This window comes from Gobio gobio, assembly GCF_949357685.1.
Source record: "Gobio gobio genome assembly, chromosome: 24".
Classification (NCBI taxonomy): Eukaryota; Metazoa; Chordata; class Actinopteri; order Cypriniformes; family Gobionidae; genus Gobio; species Gobio gobio.
In genome coordinates this window covers 29,135,846-29,151,111 of record NC_137120.1, presented here as the reverse complement: position 1 = coordinate 29,151,111, position 15,266 = coordinate 29,135,846, and the positions used below count along the sequence as shown (strand labels likewise).

At 39.7% G+C, this 15,266-nt stretch overlaps 1 protein-coding gene across 13 annotated transcripts in view; it reads right to left on the bottom strand.

Annotated features, from left to right (window-relative positions):
* The window catches only part of LOC307121108 (complement factor H-like), a 29,810-nt gene that overhangs the window by 13,735 nt on the left and 809 nt on the right, over positions 1-15,266 (bottom strand). For 3 of the 13 annotated variants that reach the window (XR_013815929.1, XR_013815930.1, XR_013815931.1), the window contains exons 2-13: positions 15,052-15,219; positions 14,861-14,966; positions 14,704-14,780; positions 11,062-11,244; positions 10,784-10,951; positions 4,106-4,300; positions 3,851-4,027; positions 3,594-3,764; positions 3,286-3,459; positions 3,056-3,211; positions 2,754-2,933; positions 1,616-1,683 (exon numbers count right to left, since the gene is read on the bottom strand). Coding sequence is in view for 9 of the 13 variants with exons in the window: in XM_079808532.1 (XP_079664658.1) it covers positions 1,540-1,687; positions 2,749-2,933; positions 3,056-3,211; positions 3,286-3,459; positions 3,594-3,764; positions 3,851-4,027; positions 4,106-4,300; positions 10,784-10,951; positions 11,062-11,244; positions 14,704-14,780; positions 14,861-14,966; positions 15,052-15,219 (1,908 nt within the window). In the remaining 4 variants the exon portion in view is untranslated. Of the gene's footprint in view, positions 1-1,539; positions 1,688-2,748; positions 2,934-3,055; positions 3,212-3,285; positions 3,460-3,593; positions 3,765-3,850; positions 4,028-4,105; positions 4,301-10,783; positions 10,952-11,061; positions 11,245-14,703; positions 14,781-14,860; positions 14,967-15,051; positions 15,220-15,266 lie in introns of all 13 variants that reach the window. The other 10 variants (XM_079808536.1, XM_079808537.1, XM_079808538.1 and 7 more) reach the window with 4 other exon arrangements.

Sequence of the window (15,266 nt, the reverse complement as noted above, 5' to 3'; positions counted from 1 at the left end):
TGGACAGAACGCAAAGCTTCAGGACCTCAGAGCAGCTCTTCGTCTGTTATGGAGGACAGCAGAAGGGAAAGGCTGTCTCCAAGCAGAGGATGGCCCACTGGATAGTGGATGCCATCGTCTTGGCGTATGAATCCCAAGACGTGCCCTGCCCGCTCGGGGTTAGAGCTCACTCCACCAGGGGTGTAGCCTCTTCCTGGGCGCTGGCTCGTGGCGCCTCGCTGACAGACATTTGTAGAGCTGCGGGCTGGGCGACACCTAACACGTTCGCTAGGTTTTATAGCCTGCGTGTAGAGCCGGTGGCTTCTCGTGTGCTCGCTTCCCATAGTCAGCTTCACTGAAGTGCCCGTTCTAGTGTCGGCTTGCTGCGCCATTCCCTTCCCCTGGAACGGATACGTGCGCTTATTTCTCCAGTCGAGTTCCCCAGGATTGGCGAACCCTGTTGAGTCCTCCGCACCCCTCGGCAGTCGGATGTTGCGGAGCGTCCGACGCCAGGTCTGGCACTCGTATGCATTGGTGGAACTTGTGTCAGGCTGGGTTCCGTATGTCGTGACCCCTACGGCGGTCCCATACGTGTATTTCCACGGTACAGCTCCCTACGGCGAGCTCGTGTCTTTCCCTTGGCAGAGTTCTCTGCCGTCTCAGTACGGTGTCGTCCCCCGCCTGCATTAGGCCGGGGCCTCCCCTGGGACTTCCGTATGTTGTGCTGCCCACGGCCAGCCCATACGTATTCTTTCCACATGGTAACTCCCTCCGGGCATGATGTGGCTCCCGCAGCGTCCTTCGGGCACGCTTTCCCAGCGTTATCCAATCAAGTCTGCTGAATGGGTCTTGCGGAACAGCAGTATGACTCTTCTGGCGTGAATCTTCCCGCCCGCTTCAGAACGGGGTCTGAGGGGCTCTCGCTGGGCGCTGGAAGTGGTAGTAACTGTGGCGTTTTCCATAGGGATCCCAATTCGTCGGTTATTACCGACGTACGTCGTAGTGACCGACTGAAAGGGAACGTCTCGGTTACGTATGGTAACCCTCGTTCCCTGAAGGAGGGAACGGAGACGTACGTCCCGTCGCCACAGTTCCTTCCATCACTGCCTGGCCGGTCTCTGGTTAGGCTCCTCAGTGAAAAACGTCAGTGCGATGCTCTCGCTTCCTGTTTATACCCGCGGCGCGGGGCGGAGCGCGAGATGCAAATCTCGCACGCCAATTGTTCATTGGCCTGTTCTTAAGTTCTCGAAGCTGATAGGGGCTCTCTGAAGTGATCCCAATTCGTCGGTTATTACCGACGTACGTCTCCGTTCCCTCCTTCAGGGAACGAGGGTTACCATACGTAACCGAGACGTTGCTGTTCATGGTCAGATACTTTTTTTCCCAGCGGAAGGAAGGATTTTAGCGATTTTACATGTTTTGGTTTTAATATTTGCATTGTGTAGTAACCATTAAGATTTATACAAAATGTTTTATTAAGCTCTAGTATTAATTCCACTATTATATTGTCCACTATATGCTTTCGCTGCTCCTCACAAACATGATAATTGAGAAGCTCACCTTTACAAACTGGTGTCTCCCATGTACCACCGACACATTTTATGACGTATGGAGTTTTGATCTCTGGATCACATACCACTTCAGCAGTTTCTTGATCACGAAGGTTTAGTTTAACATTGGGAACACTGGGCAAAGCACCACATTCTTCCTCCCCATAAAGACAGAAAACAGGGAGCACATTTCAGTACACTTTCTGAGACTGACAGTAATAAAACTCACTCATTAAGACAGTCTTTACTGCTATCTAATGGTGTAATAATGTAACTTCAGTTGCTGTTCATGGTCAGGGGACTATTTTTGTTTCCAGTGGAAGGAAGGATTTTAGTGATTTTACTTCATGAAAGTTGCTTTGTTACATATTTTTTGGCTTTAATATTTACATTGTGTAGTAACCATTAAGATTTATACAAAATGTTTTATTAGTTGTATGTTTTATTGCTCTAGTATTATTTCTTAATTTATAATATGAAAAATATGCAAGGATTATTCAACCCAATTTGATGGATTTTGTCTACTGGAAAAAGAGTAGACAAAGTTTTTTTATCTTACCCTCACAAACAGGTTTATGATAAATATGTGGAGAGAGGCTGAGTGGAGTCAGATTCATTCTTTTAAATGTTCCTTATTTGGATAAACTCAGGTTTGTACATTATACTTAGTGTCTGTGACTTTATTTATAAAGTTTCTATAATCTCTTTTATTTTGCGAATTCACTGAGGATTAACGTGACTATTTTTTAAACCACTCAACCCTCTTTCTCTATTGGCTTCAAGCTGGTGAGAATCTTTATGAGAAGGACATTTAGAACAATGGCACTAAAACACTCGTTTGATTCTGACTCTAGAAAACATTTGGACACAATAACTGTTGCATAGGATGAGTCACCCATATTTTTGCTGTTTTCCCAGAAGAGAAAAAACGTAAATTTTTAAAAGCAAATGAAACTGATAATGTTTAACATCATATTATAATATTAATCTAGAGCAAAAGTGCCAAAACTCAATTTCTGATTTCACAGGATCTTCAAAGCAAACTGATTTAATAATAATTGTCATAACTACCACAACATATTATGTGGACTTGATGTTATTCATCTTGATTTTCAAATATCCAAGTATCTTCAATTTGGTAAGATTTTCACCTACCAAAATGTTTTGTTTTATAATCTGTAAGAAGTTTTAAAAGACAGTTATCATAACCAATCAAAACCTCACCTTTACATGTTGGCGGTTCTTCCCAAGTTCCATTGCGGCAGAAAACTGTGCTATTCCCATTAATTGAGATTGATCTTCCACATGCGTATGTTACATTAGATCCATCTACATACAATTCTTCAGGTTTAGATGTTATGACTGCATTTTTCACCTTTGGAGGAATGTTACAATGCACACCCACTGAAAAAAAAGTGAATTCATGAACTCCAGTAAGACTGAGCTCAGATTGTCGATAGACTCTATTGTCCTCTATATGCTGTCGCTGCTCCTCATAAACATGCAATGAGAATTGAGAAGCTCACCCGCACAAACTGGTGTCTCCCATGTACCATTGACACATTGTATGAAGGGTGGAGTTGATATGAACCTTGGAGCACATTCCACTTCAGCAGTTCCTTGATCACGAAGGGTTAGTTTAACATTGGGAACCCTGGGCAAAGCACCACATTCTTCCTCCCCTATAAAGACAGGGAGCACATTTCAGTACACTATCATTCGTCTAACACCTGAGACTGACGGTAATAAAACTCACGGATGCACCGAGGTTCTTCAGACCAAGAGCCTTCTCTGCATGTCACTGAATCCCACCAGTTCCCAGTGAATGTTTTATAACCCGTGTTGCAGGAGTAAATTAATTCTTTCGCACTGGAGTTGTTGTATATCAACCCATTTTCCACAGATTTATCAGGGCACAAGTTTGTCTTTGCTGTGGCGAAACAGTTTCAAAACTTTTCAAAAGTCTGATTACATTTTTTTGAGTTATCATTGTGAAGATATATAATGATTTGATTGAATATTGAAAAAGTTCTAGTATCTGTAATAAATGTAACTGTAAAATACCAGAGCATCGCTGTATGCCTGTCCATTTACTCTGGGAATTACAGGTGATTTGTACAGGCTGATCTGGTACAAACCCAGTTTTACATTCATATTGTATTATTGAATACATCTTGTAGTTTGATCTCCAATTTCCCTGTGCATTTGGGATGTTTGGTGCTGCACACATTTTTTCTGTAAACAAATATCCATCATTAATTAGAATTCATATTAAATGTTAAATCATTTGCACAGACTGTAACATTAATATCAGCACATACTACACAGTGGTTTTGGTGTCCATCCGTCTCGTGTGCATGTGGCCTCTTTGTCCACTTTGTCCACTTGATCATATCCACGGTCACATCTGTAAGATTTTATTGCTCCCAATTTCCGATCTTCCCAGTAAGAGTACGACCAATACATATGCTGGTCACGTGGATCTTCACATCTAATTTCTGAAACAAGATTCACAATACTTTAATAACATGCAGTAAGTTCAGCTCTAATGCAGAAGTGTTTCTCTATAATCTTACCCTCACAACCAGGCTTATGATCCCACTGCCCATCATCTTTACATGTAAACGATTTGATTGATTTTTTTGTTGGAAGGATCCAGTATTTTTCAGTGCAGGTGATCTCCACTCTTTCTCCAACTCTAAAAATAGTTTTACCCGCTGGGTTGATCTTTTCTACTCCAATTGTGGTTGATGTCAGCACACAAGTTATTTCTGTACAATACATAATTAAAAGATAAAGCAAAATAATAATAATTGTGAAACAGTGAAAACTAAAATGCTAGGTTTCCATGAATAGAGTGTTGTCCCTATGAGGCACATTTTCTATTTTGAGAACCTTTATAAATATTTGCTAAACTATTATCTGAAAATCAAGCTAGCATGAAAAGCATGCATGTATCCCCTTAAATTCTTTACCTTCTCGACAATCCAAATGATAAAACACTCACTATTTCGAAATAATCAGTTGAACTGATAATCATTGAAGTAAGTTAGCCAATTTTGTAGTTACCAAATAATAATAATAATGTTTAGCTGCCTCAAACAAACAAACAAACAAACAAACAAACAAACAAACTGGGGGCCTTTCCCCGTACCTCGCTTAATACATCTGAGATGATTTGACAGATCCCAGATCTTTTAATCGTGATAACTGATCTCTGGCTAATTTGGTTCTTCAAACGAATTTGCAGATTGGATTCAAATATCTGGATTAAAATATCTAAGATTACTGTGCGTTCTTGTGTTCACTGAAGAGGGCAGATGCATCGATACTCGAAACCACGATCAGTAAAGCAGCGATTGGCTGGCGTCAAGACAACGTAATGACATCATATAATTTAAAAAGCCACCTGGCAAAAATCTTGACAAATTACACAAAAAACCCCCACAAATTTCTGGACCTTTCTGTTCCCAATTATTTATATTCACGATTTTATAGTACTTGTAGACCCTTTACATTTTTATTTACATTTTACATTTACATTTACGCATTTGGAAGACGCTTTTATCCAAAGCGACTTACATTGCATTCAAGGTACACATTTTTGTTATATTTTGTCAGTTCTTGCTTTCCCAGGGAATCGAACCCATGACCTTGGCATTGCTAGTGCCACGCTCTAGTGTTTGAGCTACAGCCTGCGCATATTTCAACTTCAATTTCATTTAATCTTTAATTAAATTTTAAACAGATTTGTTACGTGACAGCATTAATTAAAGTTTCTTAGGAGCAAGTTATCTGCATCCTGTGCTGCATCAAGCCACTCCCATAATATCCGTCATCACTCAAATTAATACACGGCTCAGAGGAACTGTACAGCATGTGTAAGACTGCAATTAACATTATAGAGTCATATCAACAATAAATCTCTCAATCAAGGGGCTGTGTCTATAGTATTATACACAACATTATAATATCATTTTCAAATACATTTTTATATTATTATTGTTATTATTATAAAATTATTATTGCCCCTGGTTCAGTAAGTAACTCTTGTAAAGTAGCAGTGGTTGGCACAAATTTTAAGTATCAACACCGAATAAAAAGTTGCAATCTAATCCTGTTTATATGAAATAAGCAGGTTAAAGACCCGGGTATACTTTGGCCGTCCGCGTTGGTGCACCGCCCGCATGACGTAATTTTCGTCATTCGGAGGGCTCGCGGCCGGCCGCACACCCCGTCCGCGTGCAGCCCAAATTTCGAGACCGCGCGGACGGTCCGTGTGCAACAGCGCATGCGCCAGCAGTACAGAAGAGTCCACTAGGTGGCAATACGCACTAGCATATACACAGTGTTCAGCCGTCGAAGAAGAGTGTGCAAAGACCGGTTTAAAAACAACACGCTTGAACAAAAAAGAGAGAATTTTTGATTCTTCAGTGTAGTGTTAATTTTGTCACCTATTTTTAATTTAGTCTTAGTCTTAGTCTTGTGCCAAATGTCCTTGTTAGTTTTAGTCATATTTAGTCATTCACATATCTTTTTTTGTTAGTCAAGTTTTAGTCGACTAAAAGTCTCGTAATTTTAGTCTAGTTTTAGTCAAAAGACAACTCAAGGTATCTTAGTCAAGTTTTAGTCGACCAAAAGTCTAGTCATTTTAGTCTAGCTTTAGTCAAAGGAAAACTCAATATATTTTGTGGCAAAATAAGTTACATAAAGTAGACGTATACATACAACCTGCATAATGTTTGTGCCACAACACCATAGCTAACTGGTTGATTTACAGCGTAGATCAGCATTAGCTTATGAGACGATGGGCACAAATATCGAGTTCGATCTTGATTCAGTATGAATTCATGTATATAGCCTACTGTACATACATAGCCTAGTATAAGGGAAAATATGTTTTTTACACTTTTTTGGGGTTATATTATATTTGCTTGCATTCTTTACTATTCACTATTATTAACATTTCAAAATTTCACAAATAAGTAAGCAGTTATGATCTGTGTATGTATTAAAGAGCCATACAGGCACCCAGTGGGTAATGGCATTACAAGTGAATTTTTTTATTTTTCCAGCCACAAAATGACTCTAATTTGCCTCTTTGCAGTGGAATTCTCTATTTTAACCTTAATTAATACACTAATTGTAATATAAATAAGAAAAATATTAGAAGAAAAATATTTTAAGTGATCATTAATGGACCATAAGTATTGCACAAATAGTATTTAGTACCAAAATATCTCCTCAAAATATTCAATAAATATTATTGAATTAAAATATAGGCTATTTATTTTTGAAATAGTTAAGGTGTATGGTCACATTTGACCATCAATGAGTACAAGTGTGACTTAATTAGTAAGGAATACCTGAGGGCTAAATACAAGAAAAACATTAATATTAATGTTAACAATGTTGATCTCTACCACTCTCCATAATAAAATGATACTGTAAATGTGGCTGACGCACACTATGCTGTACTGTTTACAAAAAATTGCTGCAAACACCTGTAAAGTGAAGCTGTTGTGTAACTTACGCGGCTTAAGCCATTCAAATATACTGACACAGCGCTAGAGGTATTGAGCGCTCCGGGAACCACGTGACCACACGCGCGCGGCCGCGAGATGACAGGCGGAGTCTGAGAGAGACCTGTACTCCAGCAACAGCGGGAACTCTTTCTGAATATTTTGAACAGCTGAATATTCATCTCATGATGTAAAAGTAGAGACAATTGTAGACGAAAATGAAGAGAGATTTTATCTTAGTTTTTATTTTATGCAAAAAATTTTAGTCTCGTCCTTTTTCATCAACAATAATGCATGTTAATTTAGTCTTAGTCAGTGTTTTTGGACATTGGTGCAGTCTCGTCATCGTCTCGTCTTCGTCATGGAAAAAAAGGTCGTTAACGAACATATTTAGTCTCGTCTCGTCTGACGAAATTAACACTACTTCAGTGTTTCTTCCAAACTATGTTGCAATGGTGGATGCACTACAGTTCTTCTCCGATCATGCCCAGCGAATGTCCAGTTGATGACAGGACTCAGTGCTGCCCTCCGATGTCTGGTAGAGCAAAGAAAAAAAATGTACCGCGCGCTTCCGTTGTGTAGTATACTTTGAAAGACGCGCGGACAGGGCTGCGTGCGTGACGCGTCCGGGCGCGGTAAGTGAAGTATACCCGGGGCTTTAAGCTTACGGACCTGTTGCTATGACAGCAAGTCCAGGATGAACTTCGAAGCTAACTGAGTTACGAGGTATGAAGAACGGACCCCGGGAGTAAGTTCAGACAGCTCAGAGTATGGCCCTGTCCTAAATGGCATCCTAAACCCTCATGGTCTTCCTCTGAGTCCGCACTTTCACGACATAATGCCGCTTTGACTGCCGGGAAGAAGTCCGCAGCGTAATGGGCCTTTAACACAGAATGCGGCAACGGCACAGCTACACTTAGAAATCCATTCATTTCAATGGCTTGCACCGCGCAAGGACGGTTTGTTTCTGCGTCTACCAAAGCGCACGTGCAGCGGAGCGCACCATTGACGAGCTTGCGCACACGCCGCGGTCAAAGTTCAAAATATTTCAACTTTTGCCACTGCGCTCTGTGACGATTACCCGCGCGGCCAATAGAAACGGTGCATCGAAATAAGCACGGAAAGCATAATGGATGAACAGTTTTGAAAACTCCACCTACTTTGGTCTGGGCAGCGAAGCGCAAATCGCTTTGTATATGAAGGGCTATGCTAAACCCAGTGGCCAGTGCAGCGCATTCTGCATCCTGTGCGAAAGCCCCATAACCCGCACCAGTGCGGGCTCGGCAGAAGTGCGAATCGAGGGCGCACATCGACCTCAAAGGGGGCGCTCGCAAGCACCCTTCTGAAACCTAAAATGACAAATGGGACAACCCGCGGTCTCGTTGACTTAACAGACACGAGCACGCAAAGGCCATTGTAAGTCCACAAGACCGAAAGTGCACATGAAGTGTGCCATTTGGGACAGGGCCTATGTTCCCGGTTAACACACAAGGCATTCTCAACAGAGCGATGAATCAATGATTCACCATGGAAACAGACACTCAGGCCCTGTCCCAAATGGCACCCTAAAACCTCACGGTCTTCCTCTGAGTCCGCACTTTCACGACGTAATGCCGCGTTGACTGCCGGGAAGAAGTCCGTTGTGTAACCCGCACCAGTGCGGGCTCGGCAGAAGTGTGCATCGAGGGTGCATATCGACCTCAAAGAAGGGGCTCGCGAGTTGCCTATAAACGTAATTAGTAGATCACCCTCCTCCTTCCATGCATCATTTTTTTTAAAATGTGTCTCTGTATGTACCATAGACAGGTATGTACACAGAGACATATCGTAAAGAAGAGGGAAATTGCTAAAAGCTAAAATCAACATCTCCTCCATCTTAACACGACACCACAGTAGCAGTACAGCAGACGGATCACGTGCACTCCACTGACTTCACTCCTATTGGTTGTCGCTCGCGAAAATTGCTTCTCATTTGCATAAAGTTGTATTTTTCTGAACTTTTGTCGATTGTCTCGCGTCGCTTGACACGCCCACATTCTGTCGCCAACGGTCACAGTTGCTCGTGTCGCCGGAAGTCGCCAGTGCTCCATTGAAATGAATGGGATCGTGCCGCTTTGTCGCTGCGTGTCGCTGGCGGTGTGAACGGGGCTTGAGTGCACATCGCCACCTATATGGTGGTTATGCAATAATTTTTTTAATGTCTTCATTTAATAAGTATTCTTTATTCACTGAGAATAAGGATTATATTGTTTGTTTGATGCTAATTAATTGGATCCATGTGTGAGATAACAATAAAATAAATAATAAATATATTTGAATTGAATTAACATTTAAACATTACCTTGTTATATATTGTTTTAATTCTAATTCTTTAGAATTAATATATAATATTGTATATTATATAACTGAAACAAATTTGGTTATATTAATAACTATATTAATTATATAAAACACATCTGAATACCTCTTAAGCAAACTAACCCTGGAACATAACCTGCTCTGGAAGGCGTTTTGGGAGCATGAATCCGATATTTTTTGAAACCGGGTCCCAGAGTGGATAAATCGGAAAACGACACCCTTGCGTTTTCGTGTGTAGGCTACAGCCAATCCGTATATTTTGTGAAACGGTGATGTCATCATACCATGTCCCGTGTGGAAAACACTTGAAAGGGATATAACTACGGGCACTGGGCATGCGCACATCAATATTGCGTCATTTAATTACTGTATTTACATTATTGTAAGGGTAGGTTTAGGGTGTAGGCGTTAATAAAACACATCTGGTAAGTAGCAAATTTATTTATTTTTATTTTATTGTGAGATTTTGCCTCACTTCCCATAGATATACATAATAAAGGCTAGATGTCTCGTCCGCATTGCTGGCCAATGGAGGTCGACGTCTGCACCTGGTGGCCATCTTGTCACAGGCAGCTCGCTCACTCGTAACATTGTGTTTTTATGGTGCATGTACTTTTTAAATAACCATAATCTGCTCAATTTTCTACCGATTTTCAAACTGTTTGGTTTGTTATAAACGTCAGATATGTAGTTATGACACTGCATACTTATGAATAATTATTCATAATTTGTTCAAGCATCCAGAATTATAGCCACGTTAATAATGTTTGTAAGAAACCAAACAATTTGTAAATCTGTCAAGATTTCAGCGAGATAAGAGTATTTGTGATCGTTCAGATCACTCACCTTACATCAGGTACCACAGAGCCAGTCAGAAAGCTTGCCTGTGACAAAATGGCCGCAGGTGATGACGTTAGAGACTCCGCCGTAAGACATCTAGCCTTTATTATGTATATCTATGTCACTTCCTACCATTGCTGTACCCCTTCTAGCTACAACTCTTCTTCTCCGTTTTAGTGTATTTCTGTGGCAGAATTACAGCGCCACATACTGGTCTGGCATGTATACTACATCGTTTTGAGTTGTTTTCATTGATCTCTTGTGTGTACGCAGATATTTCTTGAAACGAGGAAAAAACTAATTTGTATAGGGAAAGCTTATAAATAAAAAAGCTAATATTTTCTTGAATTTATGGGAAATACATCTTTCAATTCCTACATACATGCAATTTTGTTTTTGAATTCAAGGTTAATGACTATCTAATTTTAGAATGTTTCAGTGTGACACTACAGTGTTTTTTTTTGTATAATAAAAGCTATATAGATATAAGGATTTTATAATTTCTTATTTGAATATGTAACAGTGCTGCATTACCTTCACATTCTGGGTTCAGAGTCCAGCCAAATTTAGCACATTTGGGGCTTCCCTCTCTAGGCTTGAACCCTTCTAAACATTTGTATTTTAATATGGCATCTTTCTGATACACTTGCACTTGCTCATCAACATAACCATTCAGTATGTCAGGTGCTGGGCAGGTTATCTCTGTGTGAAAAGCAAGGAAAAGAGGAATAGTTGAATTGGTAAATTTGACAGAAATCTGTGATCATTGGGTGACAATACGGACAAACAATAAATTGAACAATGGCATGAACCTTTGCACGTTGGAACAGATTCACTCCATTTGCCCGTCTCTGTGCAGTAAATGTCACTACTCCCGTCTAACTTTTGGTTAGAAGAGTCACACTCAAAGTGAATAACATCACCATAACTTCCCTCCTCCGTGTTGCCTGATGCAGTCACACCTCTTTCTGTGTTGATGGGTTGACATTTCACAGCTAGGCAATAAAATATAACAATAAATAAAAAATAAAACAACCAACAAACCAATCACTCAACAAATTATTTTAGTTATAATTCTTTTGTCATCATGAGTCACAACCCATTCTCACTCTCAAGGCATCAAAATATGAAGCATGGTCAAGTGCCTTTTGTGCCACAATGAAGACGCTAAAGGCACCCAGGCGTCACTATATTGACGCGCAAGGTACTCCATTGATTTCAGTTTTCTGCCCAATGCGTTAGATCAAGATGCGTTTAATTCTTTGCATTTGTAAAAGCAGACATGATTTTATGAATGTTTATAGGCTAGGGGAAAACCAGGGCGAAAGTAACGTGGGGCGAAAGTAAGCAATTTTCTCAGAGCCCTGACTACATTTGCAAGCTACGACGGCAGGTTCAGCACACAACCCTTGACGGATATGCCAAATATCATGTGATTTCATCATCATTTCCCGCGGTTAGCTCCGAAATGCAGTTTTCGAGTATGGCAAGTATATATCATGTCTAAAACATTCTCTTTTAAAATTATGTTTTTCTGAAAAATTTTATTTTCGCCCCTGCTCGCCCCTACTTTTATATTTTTGGAGCAACTAACCCAACTCCTACCCTAAACCTACCCACTTCTAAACAATATTAAACGCGTAACAGCCGAATAAAAGTACAGTCACAGGTATTTATTGCAAAAACAGACCAAAACAGTATAAAAGTATTAACTCATGTTGCATTCCAAGTCTTCTGAAGTCATACGATATCTTCATGTGAAGAACAGAGTTGATATTAATGTCTTAATCGATGAAATAATGACCCTGCCGCTCCATGAACGCACTCATTCATATCTCATTCAAATGATACACCCGACTCTTCAGCATGACGCAATTGGTCGCAAGAAACACGAGAGCCAATAACATTTTACAATCAAAGCTGATGTAATGACACAATTGGTCACGAGACATACGACAGCCAATGCCATTTCACTATCACAGCTGATTTAATGTTTGTTGCAATTTTTGTGTGCATGATCTTCGGTGGATGGAGACGCTGATCGCTGGGGATTTTCTTCACACAAATCAATCGTTTGGTGCCGCAACAGTTGGAATATTTGTACTTTGTGAATAAATGGTGCATGCAGTCGTATCTGCCTGTTATATTCATATATCAAATGGCTAGGTTTAGGGATGGGGTTGGGTTACATGTTCAAACGTGTCTAAATAGTATAAATAAATGTAAATACAATTATGTTGGCTGATTAAATTGAGAATCACATTCCAACATGTCATAATGGCAAACAGGGGCGTAGCACAAGATCCCGGGCCCTATGCATTGGCAATCTTGATGGGTCCCCATGTTCCCAAAATAAAATTGCTGTAGATGCTATTTACGAAGTGAAATAGCTTTACTAAATGAAAATAGATTCTATTTACACCATATAAAGTAGCAGTTCTTTGCAATATGTGTAAATAGTAATAACATGTAATTTATACTTTTTGACAGATACTATTTGCACCTCAGTATTGTTGTACATTAACAGGATTCAGTAATAATAAGTGTAAATCTAGCAGGTAAATTATTATATTTATTACAATTATTAAATGGATGCAGCCTTAATCGGACAATAAAAGCCCTCCCTACACCTATCCCTAACCCTACCTGTAGGTAGGGTGACCACCTGTCCCGCTTTGCGTTGTACCGCACAGCATTTTCACCCCTTGTCCCGCATGTCGCATATTGAGAAAATGTCCCGCATTTTCACCAGTCTGTTGATTTTTAATGATCATATTGAGAAAACATGCATGCGTTCTTTTGCCTTTTTATGAAAGCATTTTATTTATTATTTTTTCGGCATCGTTTTTCACCTAGGCCTATATTTAACAGCGCTTCGTCAGAAGTAACATCCCGCCTTACACAAATACAAAAGCCGCTTTTTAAACCATATCCAATGGTTGAAAAGAAAGGAGTAAACACGGTCACTAGTAGGTTGTGACGGCTGTCAATCAAAATGTGGAGCGTTGATTCGTTACATGTGTTCCCTGTCAGAAAGGGAATAGATAGTTCTGTATATAAATTAATATATAAGATTAACTAATTTAATGTTGTTTTATTTGTTTCATTATTTATTTTGTTGGATTTTAGTTGCACTTGGTCAGAACTGTTTCAAAAGTAGTTATCTGCATGATGCCTGCTGTCTTTGGGCTCAGTGATGTTGAATTTAAGATTATACAACAGTTTCAGGTTACGTTTTAGTGTTGGTAACACGTCCCACATTTGGTTTGTTTGATGGTGGTCACCCTACCTGTAGGAGCCTTATTTTGTAAATATTGCAAATTATGTGGTGCATTTCAGTCTTTAAGTATTTGTGTTTAGATTGTAAAGTTGATTTATTTGTGTGTACTATTTAGATAATTATTCTCTAATTTTACATTGAAATATGTTGCATGTTAAAATTGTACACTGGCCCTTTAAGAATTGCGACTGTAATTCATGCGGTGGTTCGTATTTTGTAGGAAAAGGAGTGGAGTGGCACCGTTTTTTTTACTGCATTTAAGATAATATTTGTTTCTTTTATTGTATTTGCTTGATTTATTAACGGATCGAGATTAAAGGAAGATTTTTCATGAAGAAGACAGATCTGGATTGTTTTTATTGGACACGGAGGGAGTTGACTGCATGGAAACTTATGCGATGCGAACATACACTACCCAATAAATGCTTTCATTATTATTAAACATTTCGTTAGATACTTTATTAATCAAAGAAAGTTGTTGCGCTCTTAGTTGGAAAACATTTATTTTCCTTCAGGTGCGTAGAACTAAAAAAGATAAACTTTATTTCCACTTTTAGAAAATTTTCTTAATTTTTATTCAAAAAGGGATAAGAGCAAGCTCTGCAAAAGGCGGATTCGATCCTGCAGGTCAATCACGTCAAAATCAAGATCCTTGAGCCCTGCTCTACTGATTGTACCACTGAAGATGTTGATATGCACCTGTTTTTTTATTGTATTGTTAGGCGGAACTAGTGCGAATAGCACTTTCCAACAATGCACGCTATTTGTACTTGGTGTGAATAGGCAATTAGAATAAAAAATATTCCAGACTTTTCAAGGGCCCTCTCTCCCCTTGGGGGCCCTGGTAATCAGTACTGGTTTTATGCCCAGTCCGACGCCCCTGATGGCAAAATCATAACCCGATATATAATTTCATCATGACGATAACGTTTCCATGCCTGACGCGCCGGTGTTTGACACCAAAGGTTTCTCATTGAAATCAATAAAGCACCCTGTGTGTCGTATAAATTATACCTAGGGGTGCCTTTTGCGTCTTCATTGTGACGCGGAAAGCATTTGACCATGCTTCAGATTTTGACACCTTGGGAGTGAGAACGGGTTGTGAGTCACTATAATTCTGAAGTATATGACTGAGAGAAAATAAATCAAAACCAAAGTATCCAAGAAAGTGTACCTTCACAAACAGGGAGAGTATTATCCCATCCTTGAGCTCTGCAGGTACGCTGATTGATTCTGCTTGTCATTTCAAACCTGTGAACACAAGTGCAAGGAGTGTTAAACTGAAAAGGATGCGTTTACAATGGAAAAGAGAATAAAAAAGCAAAAGTTACCCTTTCTTGCAAGTATACATCACTGTTGCTCCAAAAACAAACTCCGACCCCTCTGTAAGTTTAAAATCACCATTTGGTGTGTCCCCTGGGTGACTGCATTTTCTCTCTGCAGAAATCAAACAAGTTTTACACTGCATAATGACATTGATTTAATAACCAATAAACTGATGTGGAATGGACGACATTCTTACTTGCACATTGTCGACTAAAGGTTGTCCTCCAGATTCCGTTTTCACACTTTAGTTTATACATGCCAGTAAAACCTGTCATGCAGTTCACTTTCACTGTTTCACCATCCTTGTATGAAGCTTTCGCAGCTTGTTCTGTGTTTTCATGTTTAATTCCCTCTCGACCACATTCTGAGAAGCACAAACAAACGTTACACAAAGACGTAACATTAAATGCT